The sequence below is a fragment of the Poromitra crassiceps genome (genome assembly GCF_964638095.1).
Source record: "Poromitra crassiceps genome assembly, chromosome: 5".
Taxonomy (NCBI): Eukaryota; Metazoa; Chordata; class Actinopteri; order Beryciformes; family Melamphaidae; genus Poromitra; species Poromitra crassiceps.
In genome coordinates this window covers 14,830,058-14,847,557 of record NC_139642.1, presented here as the reverse complement: position 1 = coordinate 14,847,557, position 17,500 = coordinate 14,830,058, and the positions used below count along the sequence as shown (strand labels likewise).

The following is a 17,500-nucleotide window of genomic DNA, read 5'->3' as shown; positions in this document are numbered from 1 at the left end:
TTCAATGCTCTGCAGCGTTTAGGCACCTTTTAAGATAGTTTACTCACATTTTTAAATCGTTTAAGCACTTATTATTGCACCAGCTTTAAAAAGTTTGAGTGGAAACTCTGTTAATGCGGAGACCACGCCAAGCACGTCACACACCAAAAGAAAAGAAAAAAGATGACACATGGCACTGACCAGGAGCTCCGCGAATCGTAGCCTACAGTACTACTTGTGGTGCGCTCCGCGGGAAAGGTACACGGCCCCGCGGTCACGTTGGTGCCTTTCTCGAGCTGTGCTTGTCTGCCCAGACAGCGCTCCCCTCAAACAACTTGATGGTGCCATTGTGCCAGCGATGCGCAATGCGCATTTGGAGACGCGCATTTGGAGACCAGCTCATGGTGAGCTGAACGTAATTTGGTTAAAAATGTGTGTCAGGAGTGGGGGAAATCATATAGGCCTACCGTTTTACAACTGAAGAGTGAATCACTGGTGTAAGAGACATGATTGAGTTCCCTCTGATCAAGTAAAGTTTGTAACATTAGGCGCGACTTGAGTAGTCCAGGTGCTACTGTATAAAGCCAATACGACCATGTTGAAAACTATCTAGATGTTATGCCGAGATCTGTACACCTGGCCTGGCTGCCGGCAAATTCACAAAATGTTTTATTATTTGCTAAACGCCAGAGGGCGAACTACGGCAGGTGATTTTCTTCTTCACGCAATTAAGACAACGTGACAATTTCTGAGCAGAAGAAGCAGAATGGACATTGGTCAGTTTTTCCCAAATAACCAGAAGAAACGAAGAATAGAGGTTGCAAATGGTAAATTGCTTGTTAAATCAGTTAGTCAGATTATGCCTGACATTATTGTTGTCAAGTAGCAATGATTGAAGGTTGATGTGCTGAGCTCAATCAAGCTAATGTTATTAATTTGCACTGCTCTGGCTAACGTCATTAGGCATTGATTCACTGAATGCTTTATATGCTGTATAATTTAACTTTTCATACCTGGAGAATTTGCCTGTTATGTGGGGAAGTGCTTAAAAGAAGACCAATGCATTATGGGAAAGACCATTTAAAAGCATGTGAAGATGTGAACTTGTGATGAAGCACTGTAAAAAACAACATGAGCTGTTGTAACAACCTCCACAAGGCTGCAAAACATCATTCGTTATGTATAAAACGTTAAATTCAACGAATGTTCAATAAATACATTTTATATTGATTGTTTAGGCCTAATTATTTGTAAAGTCACAACACATTAGAGATGTGTGTAGTTCTTCATAGATTTAGCCTCTTCATTTTGCTCTCAAATGCACCAGGTTGATGAATTTTACTTTAAAATGTACAAAATCTTTTTCCGGGGGAGAATCCCCCCGGACCCCCCTTGAGGGTCCAAGGCCCATCCCATAGCCAGCTACTTTTCCTATCTGGCTGGCTACTCAGAAATGTGGGGAACCCCCTGATATACCTTATAGGGCTATATGATTCAGATTAAGTTGTTCTACTCTCATATTTGGTCTTGTATATCGGTCACGGAAGCTTATAGTTTATCCGCCGTTATAACACTGCCGGTGCCGTGAGAGAAAGCTGCCTCAAAAGTATAGTTTACCTAGCCTGGGTAAACCCAGCCTCCACGTGGAGGCTGGGTTTACCCAGGCTATAGTTTACCCACTTTTTTTTTTACCATTACAGCACTGGCTATAGGCTATAGAGACTCTATCTGTTTTGTTCAGTATTTCTAAAATTCAGAAGATCCAGAGTATAAAAGTGTCACCACTTTCACTCATGTTGTATGAGTAGGTGTCAGTTTGTTCAAATGGTGGATTGGACATCGCATTTTGGAGCCAAACCTTTCAATGAACTCGTTAACTTGGGCTCATGTAATGGAACTGGGCCAAACTTTTCAATGAACTCGTTAACTTGGGCTCATTTAATGGAACTGGGCACCAGTGTGTGTTTCTGTTGGGTGACATTTAGCCCACTGTAGAAAATACAGAGATGTGTATCGCTATTCTGCCTAATAATAATACTGATATCGTTTGTGGTCCATATCGCCCAGGCGATACCTTCAGAAGAGAGACATGACAGAGAACTGTTTACCTCCTTGTTCATCCAACATCACCAGAGCTCTGATCCCAGCATCTTTACTCTGGAGAACACACACACACACACACACACACACACACACACACACACACACACACACGCACGCACGCACGCATATGCACACACACACACACACACACGCACACACACACGCACGCACGCACGCACGCATGCACGCATATGCACACACACACGCATGCACGCACACACACACGCATATGCACACACACACACGCACACACATTAGTAGACTGGTTTACCTTATAAAATCGCTGTGAAATCCACAGTGAATTACTGTATATATATATATACATATATATATATATATATATATATATATATATATATATATATGTATGTACAGTAGGGCACTGTATATTCTACAGCAAAAATCACCCTACTGTAGAAAATCACAGTAGTCAAAGTGTTACTGTAGGAAAGTGACCATAAAGTTGACTTTGATGATGATGACGACGACGACCATGAGCCTATCTCTCTCCACACTGTGTTTCTCTCTCTCTCTTTCACTGTCTAGCTCAGTGTGTGTGTGTGTGTGTGTGTGTGTGTGTGTGTGTGTCCATATACTGTACCTCCTCGACCAGCTGCATCATCCTCCGTGTGCTCTCCAGGGACTGAGGGACAGAGGAAACATACACTTCACTAGCTTAACACTGACATTTATAACAATTAATCTAAAGCATAATCATCTCAAAGAATACATGAACAGAAAGATCACTAGTGTGTGTGTGTGTGTGTGTGTGTGTGTGTGTGTGTGTGTGTGTGTGTGTGTGTGTGTGTGTGTGTGTGTGTGTGTGTGTGTGTTAGGGGTGTCAAAAATAATCGATTATAAGATGCATCGCGATGCGGACGTTCACGATTCTGCATCGATTCACAAACATCAAAAATCGATTTTTTTTTTTTTTTTTAATAATCAAATAAAATATAATGGAAGTACATGCAGTGGTTTATTTTAATTATGGATCATAATACAATGCAATTCCAAATGCACTTTTATTTTAAAAGTAGCCACACAGTGAGAAAAAAGAAAGTGAGAAAAAATAAATCATGTATTGCGGAAAAAAGTGATGCATCGATTTAAGATGCATCGAGATGCAACCAGATGCATCGATAATCGTACTCGAATCGAATCGTAGCCCTCTGAATCGTAATCGAATCGAATCGTGAGGCCAGTGAAGATTCACAGCCCTAGTGTGTGTGTGTGCGTTGTGTGTGCAAAGATCATGTCAGTCCCTGATGGGGTCTTCCCCACTGAGGTGATGATGAGGTCACAAATGGCTTTGACTTGCAGTAACCTCTTCACCGCTGGGAGTGTGTGTGTGTGTGTGTGTGTGTGTGTGTGTGTGTGTGTGTGTGTGTGTGTGTGTGTGTGTGCGTGCGCGCGCGTGCGTGTGTGCGTGCGCGCGTGTACATGTACATGTGTGGGTTTCCCTGAGAGCAGCCGTCTCTATGGCAACCAAGTAAGCCAGGGGAAGCTGTGGGAATGGTGCCTCTATGTTTCCAGAGAGCTGATTGGTCAGAAGGTGGATCTTTCATGCGTTTTGATCTTATCCTCTGAACGTAAACCTGCAGGTTAGCTGTGCAGCATAAGTTGCTATGGTGATCTATCTCGGTAAGAAGTCAACTAGCATCGTAGGATGACAAACCCAGGGTTAAACGTGAAGTTACCTCGCTAAGCAACTAATCTTGTGTCGTAGTGCAGGCCACAGCAGACATTTTATAATCCGCCCTGTGGCACAGCTAAAGTAAACAAAACTCAGTCTGTCAATCACTTACCTCATCTGTGACCTGATTGGCTCTCCTCTGTAGCTCCTCCTGCTCTGTCCTGACGGGTGGATCTGACGCCATCTTGGCTGAGGGGAAGGCCAGCCCTGTGTGTGAGTGTGTGTATGGTGTGTGTGTGTGTGTGTGTGTGTGTGTGTGTGTGTGTGTGTGTGTGTGTGTGTGTGTGTGTGCGCGCGCGCGCGTGGTGTGTGTGTGCGTGCGTGCGTGCGTGCGTGTGTGTGTGTGTGTGTGTGTGTGTGTTCAGTCCCTGGTGAGCAGATAGCCCTTAGCTTCAGGTGGTTTTGGCACCTGCAAAACAGAGTGACACAGTCAGAGAGTTGAGCTGTAGAAACACACACACACACACACACACACACACACACACACACACACACACACACACACACACACACAGGCGCTCTGGCTGCTGCTTTGTGAACAGCCCAGCTTCTCTGCCATGCTGCTGCATCAGCTGTGAGCCTGATGCTACTTTCAGGTTAGCATCATGTTGCTGTAAATGAGTAGCCTGGTAAAGCAGCCCGTCACGTGAACTCACATTTCATTTGGTTCTGGTCTGGCCCCAACTCCGGACCATCACGCAGAAACCAAATGAAATGTGAGTTCGCGTGACGGGCTGCTTTACCAGGCTAGTAAATGAGTACATTAAATGATACCAGTATCAGAGCCCATATCGCTGCATCATTTTTTTTTTTTTTTTTACCAGTCCGTGGTGGCCAGCGTCTTTTTCTATGCTGTGGTGTGCTGGGGAGGCAGCATTAAACAGAGGGATGCAAGGCGGCTGGACAAGCTGGTTAGGAAGGCTGGCTCCGTGGTCGGTATGGAGCTGGACTCCCTCACAGCTCTAGTGGAGAGAAGGTCTTTGGCCAAGCTGCTCGCCATTATGGACAACCCCTCTCACCCTCTCTATAGCACTCTGGACAGCCAGAGAAGCACCTTTAGCCACAGACTGATCTCTCTTGGCTGCAAGAAAGATCGCACCAAGAACACTTTTGTTCCACGGGCCATCAGGCTGTACAATGCCTCCCCCATTGTGCAGGGGGCGTGGAGGCGTGGCCCCAGCAACCTGCAGGGGGCGTGGCCCCAGCAACCTGGGCCACTGAGACTTTAGACTTGAGGCTTTAGTATTTGTTTGTGTATGTACTGCAGGCACTTTCTCTTTCTCTATGCATATGTTTGCACACTGCACAGGCACAGGCACTTGTCTTCTCTCTTATTTCCATGTCCCTACCAGGACTGGCTCTCCTAACTTTTTTATCTTGTTTATTTTTTTTATCTCTTCGTTTTTAGTATTTTAACATGATTTTTATCCTTCATATGTACTTTGTTATTTGTATGTGCAACTGGAAGCTGCTGTACAACTGAATTTCCCTCGGGATTAATAAAGTATTTATCTATCTATCTATCTATCTATCTATCTATCTATCCTTACTACTCATAAATCTTCTGAAAGCTTTCCGGCAGACTGGAGGGACGCCTTGCGGCACATTGGTGCCTCTCACAGTTGGGGAATATTCCTCTTCTCACTCAGACCCAGTTGTCTGAGTTTGCGCAAACGCATCCCTCAGTAGGCTATTTGACCTACCGTATCTCTGTTCCAGATACGTCCACCTCATCCAGGAACCTCTTAGCTCAAAGCAGCAGCGCAGTTCCTATAGTCGTCAATCACTGATGATATCACTTCATCGTCCCTGCAGGGAGGAGTTAAGACACGCACAGTTTGCAGATCACGGCCCAATAGACCCTTTTCACGGGGGCCATTTTGTGTCGAAAAGGCAGACTAAACACAGGTGCGAGCAAAACACTAATGAGGGTTTCCAAATTCCAATCATGGAAGTTGGAAACCCTCATTGGTGTTTTGCTTGCACCTCTGTTTACCCTGCCTTTTCTGACACGAAATGGTCACATATATGTTACGTTCTCACCAGAAAAATATTAAAACTTTAAAACAGTTTGGGTTTTTTTGCTTGAAAACAACTTTTTGGCAAGTCTAAAAATGGCTACGGTAGGCGTAATCTACTTCCGTGTTTAAAACCGGAAAGACGATTACAAAATCACGTCATGCAGAAGCGTCCTTGTATGTATAGGCAAAGAATAAGGTGAATAATAGTCTAGGGAATCTGTTAGAAAAAATGACCCAATCTTAAACTAATTGCAACAGAAATTATTTTTGTTGTATTCAGTTCTTGAAACCTTCCAATTTAACATACTAAAAATCCCAGAAAATCCCAGAAAAGTGATGTTTTCGGTGCCGTTTGTCTGACCGTTTGTCTGTTAGCAGGAGGATTACGGCAAAACTACTGGGCCGATTTTCATGAAACCTGGTGGAAGGGTGTAGCATGGGCCAAGGAAGAACCCATTAGGCTAGGGAAAAGCCCTACCAAACATACTGTAACATAACAAAACAAAACATAAAAAATGTAAGTGTGGCTAATATGTTCTAATGTTGCAGTTAGTGGAAAAGGGTGAGTTTTCATGCACATCTTGTTCCCTCAGACAGCCATCGCAAACCATAACTTCATAGTCATGTCATTCACCAGTCTCGCATTGGAGGCAATTTGATTTCAGCAAGGCACAGCGCAAGTTGTAGCTCAAACATGCAGACGAGTGGACAGGTAGGCTAAGTGTTCTCCATATCCGAAGGTTATGGATAAGTTGACCGCCATTTATTGTCTGTTACCAATGACAGTCATTGTCTGTTACCATTCAAAGTAGGCTAGCTTAATAAGCACTTACTAGTTAGCTAATAGCTTACTAATAGCTTAATAATAGCTTATTAAGATACTTGTACTATCTGTTGTTATTCATTTTCTTTGTGCAAATAAACAAAAATAAATAAACAATACACACTTACTCTGGAGATGATGTACCACTTGTGTTCTTCTCCCTACTTATACTCCCACCACTTATAAAGCCTCAGCCTGGCCGTAATGCAACAAGGATGCCAACTGCCATAAAACACCCCAGAAGAAGGATTTATTACATCACTGATGACCAGTGATGTACCGCTCAGCATTCAACACCATAGTACCGCCCAGGCTGGTACGCAAGCTCAAGGATCTGGGACTAAACACAGCAATGTGCGACTGGATCCTGGATTTCCTGACAGATCGCCGCCAGGTGGTGAGGGTGGGCAACCTCACCTCCTCCCCACTGACCATCAGCATAGGAGCGCCCCAGGGGTGCGTCTCCAGCCCCTTCTGGTACGACCTCTACACCCACGACTGCGTGGCGACTCAAACTTCGAACACCATCGTGAAGTTTGCAGACGACACAGCAGTCGTGGGGCTGATCTCGGGGGGCGACGAGACGGCCTACAGAGAGGAGGTGAAGGCCCTGGAACAATGGTGCCAGGACAACCGCCTCTCTGAACGTCTCCAAGACCAAGGAGATCATTGTAGACTACAGGAGAGGGGGGGGGGGGGCGCACACCCCCCAATCACCATCAACGGCACAGTGGTGGAAAGGGTGGACAGTAGGGATGTTCATTTTGAAAATTTTCCAAAATCGATAATCGGTGAGAATTAACGATCAATTATCGATTATCGATTTTATTAATACTTAGAAAATTTTCAATATTTTCAATTTTTTTTTTTTTTTTTTTTTTTAACAAAATGAATGCCTATGGCAGAAAATACGAAAGACAACGTGTTCTCCTCAATGAACTCTTTATTTCAATGTGTCTCCTCTCCAACACTGCTGTCCCCGGCGCATGCCGGTGTGAATTTCTCATGTTTAAAACAGTTTTGTTGGCACAAAGGCCCGTGCCCAGCCAGAAAACTAGAGACTATATGAAGCTCCACCTCACGTTAGTCGGCTGTGCAATGGAGTGGGGCGAGGAGGAACGAATTCCACCCAAACCTAGTCCAATTTTTTTTTTTTTTTTTTTTTTTTTTTTTTTAATAATTAAAAAATCGATCCAAATGCCACAGGATCGATTCCAATCCTTAACGATCGATTATCGATTTTCGATAATTGATGAACATCCCTAGTGGACAGCTTCAAGTACCTGGGAGTCAACATCCACCAGGACCTGACTTGGGCCGGTCACACCGCCACTGTTGTCAAAAAGCCCCAACAGCGACTACACGGACTCAGGCACCTGAAGAAATTTGGGCTAAGGCCAGAAATCCTTAGGGACTTCTACAGAGGCACCATTGAAAGCCTGCTGGGGGTTCCCAAACCTTTTCATCTTGGGACCCAAAAGATACATTTTGTGTCTTCCTAGGACCCAAACTCACAAAAAACATACCGTAATGAGTTGCCATGACGACCAGTTGGCGACCCCCCCCCCCCCCCCACAGGTCCGTGACTCAAATTGGGCTTCACCACCTGGTACGGGAACTGTACCACCATGGACCGCAGGGCGCTACGAAGAGTGAGACGCACGGCCCAGCACGTAACAGGATGTGAGTTGCCAGAACTGCAGGAACTGTATAACCAGCGGTGCCTCAGGAGGTCCCTGAAGATCATCAAAGACACAAACCATCCCCACAACAGCCTGTTCTCCCTGTTACCCTCAGGGAGGAGATACAGGGTCCCAAAAGCATGCACAAATCGCTTGAGGGACAGTTTCTTCCCGCAGGCCACGAGACTCCTTAACATACACAAATAGTGTAGTAGCCGTACTGTACCGCACTGTAGATGCTACCATTATGTATGTCTAATGTTTAATTGTATGTTTAATTAGGTATATGCTATTTGCACCTGTACGTCAAATACGTCGAATTTAAAATGTTTAAGCACGTCTAAAGTATGCACATGACATGTGCACCTATGTGCAGTGAATATGCCACTGTCTCCGACTTGTCTTATCACTCTACTGCCTTATTGCTTGTTGTGTCTCTTGTTGTTTTTGCACTCATATGCCCTGTTATATTTGTACTATGTTGTAAACGGAGTCCACAGCACAAGAATTTCACACGTGATACTTGTACTACGGAGTGACAATAAAAATCTTGAATCTTGACATCACAATCGTGGCACACACGCCAAACAAACTAAAGTAGGCCTAGATGATGCCTCAGTCTCCTTCTGAACTGAGACCCTCTCTGCTCTGCCGTAATATAGCGGTGCTCCCGCCTCCCTCTGACAAAAATGTTACTTTGTGCCTCTGACAAAATCCGTTTCTGTGTTGATAGATGTAGACTCTTGTCTGTTTTTCATTTCAATGTCGTGTAAAATGTGGAACTCAACAAAACACACAAAGACACATCCAACAAAAAGTCAGATTTCACACATTTTTATTTATCATTTGGCAGATAGCAACAACTAAATCCGTCTGGTGTAGAACTTACACAAGTCAGATACGTTGCGCCATTTCGGGATCTCAATGTCACTGCTCAAAACCCAGTTGTCCTCGAGCTCCGCGTGAAAGTACCCGTTTCCCGTGCAGCCAGTGTCATCTTCACCCACATAGACGACCCGATCCCCTCCGTCTGCGTGATATGCTACCAGCGCGTCTTCCGGCATTGTCTCCCACCATGGGGGCCAAACCAGCAGCAGAACCGAACGTTTGGCTTTTCCCCCAGAGAAAAACGCAGACCAAGCCTCCTCCTCCACCTGCACCTCTGTCAAGGTCTCCCGTTGTTCACAGTCCACGGCGTGGACCTGACACTGGTACTCGGGCGCTCTCAGCCGCAGCATAGCGCTCCACAGTCCCGAACCGCATCCCAAATCCAGGATCGCCCTGCCCTTGGCAAACTCTAGGATTCGGGTCACCGCCGACTCGTTGGGTATACCCCAAGTGACGCGTCGAAAGACCTCCTTCACAGTTTCCAGCCACGGATTTTACAGAATGTAGGGAAACAGTGGATGGATAAATTCAGAAGGAGGTGGTAATGCAACAACGGATGCCAACTGCCATAAAACACCACAGAGGAAGAAGACCTTCAGGATTAATTTGCCCAAGATCTTCATGCTGCAGATGCCATCTATCTGTACCAAAAAACAAATACCTCAGACCTTTGCTGAAGAACATGGTTGTCCAAAGCAAAAGAGCAGACAGCTATTTAGAACAGAATGATGATGAGCAAATTGCTCTTGGAGACCTAACTGTGAAAATTGAACAATACCTTGAAGTGGTGACCAAATAATCATTACAGAAATCAATGGCAAACCAGAAGTGGTTATATTGAAGCCGAAGGCCTCAAATATTTTGAGTACATTTTTGCATGCATCTAATAAGGACAATAGTGATGTTGATGAAGAAAAAGTGTGTCTTGTGAAAACTGCTGCCAGACTGGTAAAGACTGAGATAAAAGATATCAAGATTCCCAGAGATGCATATCCCTCAAAATATATCATCTGCCAAAGGAAACATGGAAGCCCTTCAGCTTCTCCACAAATAACTGTTTGCTGGCAAGAACTGTGAATTAAACATATCTGCAATAGGACAGGCCATGCGGGCAGCAAGGGCAAGGGTTCTCATCACGCCATTACAGATAGGACTGACAAATGCATCACCAATTTCAATCTAGATTTTTGGTGAAAACACTTGGTGACCTTCGATTCTGTTCCTCATATCAGGAGGTGAAAAGGTTGAGTCAAGTGCAGCTGCTTCTCAAGGAACATACCTCCCTGGCAATGTTGAAGGCCACTTCATTCAGTACATTGCTGATATGACCATAACATCAGAACCATTGATGGCCACAACACATTACATGGTATGGGCATTGGGCATTATAGCTGGAGTTACACCAGAGATCCAAACCAGTACCTCTGATAACTGTGACATCATAGCAGCAGTTGGACACATCAATATCCACATGTGGAAATCAGAGACCCCTGGCCTTTCATTCATGTGCTATGGATTGAGAATGCCACAGGTGGGTGATTCTCATGAACATGGTACAACTCATAGCAAAACTCAAAGATATCAAGAAGATATCAAGTAGGATCTAATTTCACCATTCAAATTGAAATTATAATCCACTAGGCATCTTGCGCGCTACGTGAGCTCGCCTGCCTTGCATCTCGCCGAGCTGGCCCTGCAGCTCGCATAAGCAGCTCGGCCGCTACGCGGCCTCGACCCTGGTTGCTCCTTGATGGCATACTTCAGGGATGCTGGATCACCTGTCCTGGAGCTGGTAACATACAGCTGTCCATGGCTGAAGACTGAAGCCAGACTCCCACTTCTTTCAGTGTCTGCCCCTGGGACTTGATTTTGCTCTTATGACATCAGTGAAGATGTCACAACTGCTTTTATGACATCACTGATGACATCACAACCTCTTATGACATGACTGATGATATCACAATGCCTCTGACATCACTGATGATGTCACAATTTATGACATCACTGATGAGATCATCACTGAGACTGTGTGTGTGTGTGTGTGTGTGTGTGTGTGTGTGTGTGTGTGAGTGAGTGAGTGGATTTATGACATCACTGATGATGTCATCAGTGGGACAGACAGATAAATAGACAAACAAACAGAGCCCTAGCTCCCTTACATAATAGATGTGCTCATTTTTGATGTATTTCCAGACACTTTTAGAGACACTGTGAGGGAATAAATTAATTACCGGAACACATTTTTAATTGGAAATATGAAACAACAAACTTTTTTTTTCAATGGCAAGCACTTCAATATGCTCAAGGGTAGTGGGTATCACCCAAAATGTGTATGATTAACAAATACGAAGTTGTAGCAAACATTGTGAGAAATGCCATGTTGTATTATGACTATATACTTACATGAGAAAATAAAAATCTGTTCTACTTAGAGACTCAACAACCATTTCTGTGGATTCCTTGCCCCCAAAATTGTGGAAATAGACAACAAATTTGTAATTCTAGGTCTAGTTGGAGTCAAGATATGGCCAAAATTTGAATAATGGCAGCCATTTTGAAAAAACGTCATTTTAACATACTTCCACTAATGGGATTTCCTGGGATTTTTAGTACAGTGTTTCGGGTATCAATATGAACATAAAAATGTGAAAATAAATTCTGTTGCAATTAGTTTAAGGTCAAACCTTATTTTCCCTAGACTATAAGAGACAGGGGTTGGTTTGGTAAGTCATCCATATGATTAATTAGACTATAGTTGATTTAGAAGTGAGGAAGAAATTATGATCAACTCCACCATTGAACTGTATTTTGCTTATAATTGGTAGGTGGTCAGAGGTTTGTGTGGTTGTTATAAGTTATGCTGTGTTCTTTTTAATTTATGTAAAGTGATGCTGTAATGCCAGAAAGTCCTTCTGGGATACCGGTAGTACTCTCTCTCTCTCTCTCTCTCTCTCTCTATCTATCTATCTACCTACCTACATATCTATCTATCTATCTATCTATCTATCTACCTATCTATCTATCTATCTATCTATCTATCTACCTATCTACCTATCTATCTATCTATCTATCTATCTATCTATCTATCTATCTACCTATCTACCTACCTACCTATCTATCTACCTATCTATCTATCTATCTATCTATCTATCTATCTATCTATCTATCTATCTATCTATCTATCTTTATACAACAGGTAGTTCCGGCCGAGCAATTTGATTGGACAAGAGGGATCCTACGAGTGCCGTTATTTCATGATAATGCACTGGTGCTTCACTGTGTGTAGATCACTCCGCTTCACAGCTGCGCTAATCAACAAAACACTTCACAGCTGTAGAGTAGACGGTAGTAAAGTAGACAGCCTGCAGTTAATTAGGCTGATTAGGCTACATTTTCAGCAAAGCAGAAAGCTGAGGGGACTTTTTTTGTTGGCGGAGGAATAAATACAGAAATCATATATTTTCTCAGCTTTTTGTCATTTTTTTAAATCAGCTTTGTTTAATAGAACTGTTGTATAAAAGCAATATCACACTCGAGGTCGTGCTGTTGTTGTCTAATATTGGCACTGCTGTGATTAGTGCCAATATTAGCCAACAACCGCACTCCCTCTCATGTGATATTGCTTAAATCTATCTATCTATCTATCTATCTATCTATCTATCTATCTATCTATCTATCTATCTATCTATCTATCTATCTATCTATCTACCTATCTGTACCATGAATGTTGTATTAGTCCATGGGCCAAGGCTGAAATTTTGACATATCGGTACCACCTGAGGTGACCGCACGATTTTGTTATTTTTGTCTTCCTACATGTCTCTAGTTTATATTTTGGTATGATAACCCTTCCGATTTGGTAGCTTAAGGATAGTTATCACTCTGTAAACAAACCTACCCCCAAAAAATGACAAAACCCTGATTTCATCATATCTCCTGAACCACACATGATAACGCAGAAAATGTGATGTCTACCCCTATGTTTTCATGGTCAGGGATTACAATGACACCCTATACAACATCATAAACTGTTCACATGAATAGTTAATGGTGAATTCAGTGGTGTTTTGGTGAATTCAGTGGTGTTTTGAGAAGGATACAATGCAATTAGTCCATGGGCCAATGATGAAATCGGTACTACCTAAGGGGACCGCGCAATTTTTGTATTTTTGTCTTCCTACATGTCTCTAGTTTATATTTTGGTATGATAACCCTGCCAATCTGGTAGCTTATTGATAGTTATCACTCTGTAAAAAAAACCTTCTCCCATATAAATGACAAAACCCTGATTTCTGTGTATTAGTCCAGATGATATGTGAAAATCATGTTCACATTTTCATAAAAGCATGAAACTTGGTACGCATATAGTTTGGGGCCCTGTAAATCTTCAGAAATTAAGCCATCACAAAAATGCCTCGTGGTGGCCATTTTAATTCCGCCATAAGTGAATTATGTAGTTTGCATCATATCTCCTGAACCACACATGATAACACAGAAAAGGTTATGTCTATCCCTATGTTTTCATGGTTAAGGATTACAATGATACCATATAGAACATCATAAACTGTTAAAGTAACTAATCAATGGTGAATTTAAGGACGTGAGAAGGAAATCACAGTTTCTGATAACTGATGCTATAACCTCAATTCCATGACCACTCTCTGGCTAACATTTTTTGATGAGTAATTTGGCTTCTATGGGCCTTTTGTTAAAATAGCCCCCAGGCCCCTCCCAAACATCCTGTGACTTTCTGCCAGACGGCCAAATCCAAGATGGCCACTGGTACAATCTTGAAAAATTTACTTTTGAACCAGAGCACCTAGAATAATGTATGAAGACACTTTTCAGTGTAAGTCAACCACAAATAATCTGATTCTGTTCAGTTTAACATTCTGACATAATTTTGACCCAGAATTCCAAGATGGCTGCCATCCAGTAGAGTGAAAACTTAACTTTTGAATGGCAACATATACGTATGTGGTATTTGGGGTTTACCATTTTTAGAGTTGATTTTGATTTTGATTTTAGGACGGAGATTAACAATGGTGAATTATAGCTATTTTAATTGCAAATCCATGCCTACCAAACATGGTTTAGTAATGACAATTATTGTGTTTTGAGGGTAATTTCATAATTATGTTAGTCTCGCTGGCCAGCCTCCCCTCCCGGGAGAGGAGTCTGGCGCCACGGAAACAGGCAACTGGGATAAGCCCTCCCCTGCTCTACAGCTGGTCCCCATTGGAGCGACTGTTTCAGTGGCTGCCGGATGTCTGCTCCCGGCTTATTACAAACTCTGTCATTGGCTCCGACCACGTCAATCAGAGCAGCTTCCGCTCCCTCCTCCCTGTGTGTCGCTGTAAATAGTGCCCTGCCGCCTCAGTGAAAACAACAACGCTAACTAGCTAGCAAGCTAACGGCAGAAACCTACACGCTAGCTCATTGCTACACGCTGAAAAGGGCAAGTTGGATTGTTGGAAACTATTTTCCAAGGGCACTGTCGCTACGCGCCGCCCATCGCAATCCCACTATGGAGACCTGCGTGGGAGGGGAGGCTGGCCAGCAAGACTATGGGATAGGTGAAGGTGAATAGCCTATGTCCATTGTCCAACAAGTTTTCTCAATTAATTTCCCTCTTTGCGATGTGATAAAAGTTTCTCAGTGAGTTATAGTTGATTGCCTCACTGAATTATCTGCTAATATCCAATTTTAGCAGCAGAATTTGATGTCCTGGCGTGGCACGTCCGTGTGTAATGACATATCCAAAAGGAATTTTACTCTGCGCTGCACTGCACAGCATAGAGATTATGGTGCGCTCAAGCGCAGCGGAGTATTTAGCGCGTAAGAGGTGCTTTTTTTAGGGCGTAAGAGGTGCTGCCCCGTATTCTGCGCAGAAACGCCTGATTGTGGGACGCCTATGTCCAGTAAAATTACAACAGGCATGCGCTTGTGCACGCCCCCAATTTGCATTGCGCGCGGCGTACCACTTTTGCGAAGATAGGGCCCCTGGGACTTGCAAGAATCTGGTCAACTTCTCCTCTCCTGCAGCATGGGCTGATTTTAAGTCTGCAATGAGTTCATCAGAGGCAGGCAGACTGTAGGGTGCGGAGGGTTGGGGAGGCCAGGTCAAACGGGAAGGAGTTGAACTCACACATGCAGGCATGGCTCAAAATGGATGCGAAAAGGTGCAAACACACCAGACGCTGAAGTGACGAAGCATCTGGAAGCGCAGCCAGTTTTATTTTGGCGCACTTGACTTGTTAGCACATTAGACCATTCAGTTAGACCAGCCGTGATGCGGCCAGCTCGCCCCATGCAGAGATTGTTTCGGCGTCTGATCTATTTTTGTGTGAGGCCCGCGAGTGATTGTGTGAAGCCAGATAGGAAGTCAGTACAAGTTGTCACCGGCGTGGAGCAAAGCAGTGCGTCTGGTGTGAATGGCCAGGGTCCGGCTCGAGCTGAATTTACACACAGCGGCACTTTGCGTCTGCAGCATCACAATCATCTTCCACCCTCCTCCCTGCATGCATGCTCCAACCCACTCTGACTGACTGGTGGGACCATTTATGGATTTCGTTTCCACTCCCTCCGTGTCGAATCTGTCTATCTCAAATGCCTGTGCCACTGTGAAACAACAACATCAACAATGCTAGCTCGTTGCTACATGCTGAAAACGGTTGGATCTGGATTGTGCAATAAAGCAGGCCTGCTTGATACTTTTGGTGGATAATTGTAAAGGTGAATGGAGCCTTTTTCCCCTATACCAGGGTGGAGGTATTAGCAGCCAGACTCTGCCATTGTAGGGAGGGAGTCTGGCAAGCGAGACTACGCGGGGAGGAACTCAAGGTAGGAGCTGCTGAGATGGAGTGGAGCGCTCCAAGGCAGTGATTGACCTGGTTGTGGTCAACTTGTAAACCTCCACGAGTTGCTGGAACATTGTGTTTTTGATTAATGTGTGGCCTTATTCAACTCCAACATCACATACAGGAAGACGCAGAAGAGCAAGCACATCTAGAAGCTCTATCTCCAATCTGTAGGGCTGCAAGAACCCTACATCACTCTCGTTGACATGGGCATGATCTAGAGGATGGCAACTCCATCAGCAATTGGATCGGCAGACACAAGATGGCACCCCATACAAGTGGTCGGACTATGTCCACAAGGTGTCATCCATCATCCTTGCCCGCCATGGTGATGTTGACATATCATCTGTGTGATCGACTGGTATGACACAACATACTTGGCTAAAGATGATGAGCGGAATCTGATGATTCAGAATCTATAGCTACAGCTAATAAAAAGAGCTTATTTTAGTTATCTTGTCATACATTCATTAAATATTTTAATGCAAGAAATCCTGGGGGTAGTTGGTACAGCAGTACCAAGGTAAAATGGGTGTTGACATTAACATCTTTTCAGTGAACATAATTCTGAAATGACTCCCAAAACATCCACCATTGTTAATCTCCTTCCTTGTGGTAAACCCCAAATGCACAGTATACCTTCCCATTCAAAAGTTACATTTCCACAATACTGGATGGCAGCCATCTTGGAATTATGGGTCAAAACTATGCCATAATGTCAAACTGATGTCAGAATCGGATTCCTCGTGGTTGACTTACACCGAAAAGTGTCTTCATACATTATTCTATGTGCTCTGGGTCAAAAGTCAATTTTTTAACATGGCGCCAGTGGCCATCTTGGATTTGGCCATCTGGCAAGGAAAATCCCAGGGTCTTTAGGAGGGACCTGGGCGCTATTTTAACAAAAGGTCTATATAAGTCAAATCACTCATCAAAACATCTTAGCCAGAGAATGGTCATGGCTTTGAAGTTATAGCATCGGTTATCAGATACTGTCATTTCCTTCTCACAACGTCATCAAATTCACCATTGGATTAGTCACTTTAACAGTTTATGATGTTCTATATGGTATCATTGTAATCCTTGACCATGAAAACGTTGGGATAGACATCTCCTTTTCAGTGTTAGCATGTGTGGTTCAGGAGATATGATGCTAACTACATAATTTGCTTATGGCAAATTAAAATGGCTGCCACAAGGCATTTTTGCGATGGCTCAATTTCTGAAACTGTACAGGGCCCCAAACTATAAGCGTACCAAGTTTCATGCTTTTATGAAAAAGGGAACATCATTTTCACATATCATCTGGACTAATACACAGAAATCAGGGTTTTGTCATTTATACTGTATGGGGGTAGTTTTGTTTAGTGATAACTATCCTTAAGCTACCAAATCGGCAGGGTTATCATACCAAAATATAAACTAGAGACATGTAGGAAGACAAAAATAAC

At 43.6% G+C, this 17,500-nt stretch overlaps 1 protein-coding gene across 1 annotated transcript in view; it reads right to left on the bottom strand.

Moving 5' to 3' along the window:
- The window catches only part of LOC310777210 (synaptosomal-associated protein 25-like), a gene marked incomplete at both ends in the record, with an annotated part of 6,248 nt that extends 2,289 nt beyond the window's left edge, over window positions 1–3,959 (bottom strand). The window contains 3 exons of the mRNA XM_083637491.1: window positions 2,088–2,136; window positions 2,684–2,725; window positions 3,888–3,959. Coding sequence (XP_083493617.1) covers window positions 2,088–2,136; window positions 2,684–2,725; window positions 3,888–3,959 — 163 coding nt within the window. The remainder of the gene's footprint in view (window positions 1–2,087; window positions 2,137–2,683; window positions 2,726–3,887) is intronic.
- Window positions 3,960–17,500: the final 13,541 nt, after the last annotated feature.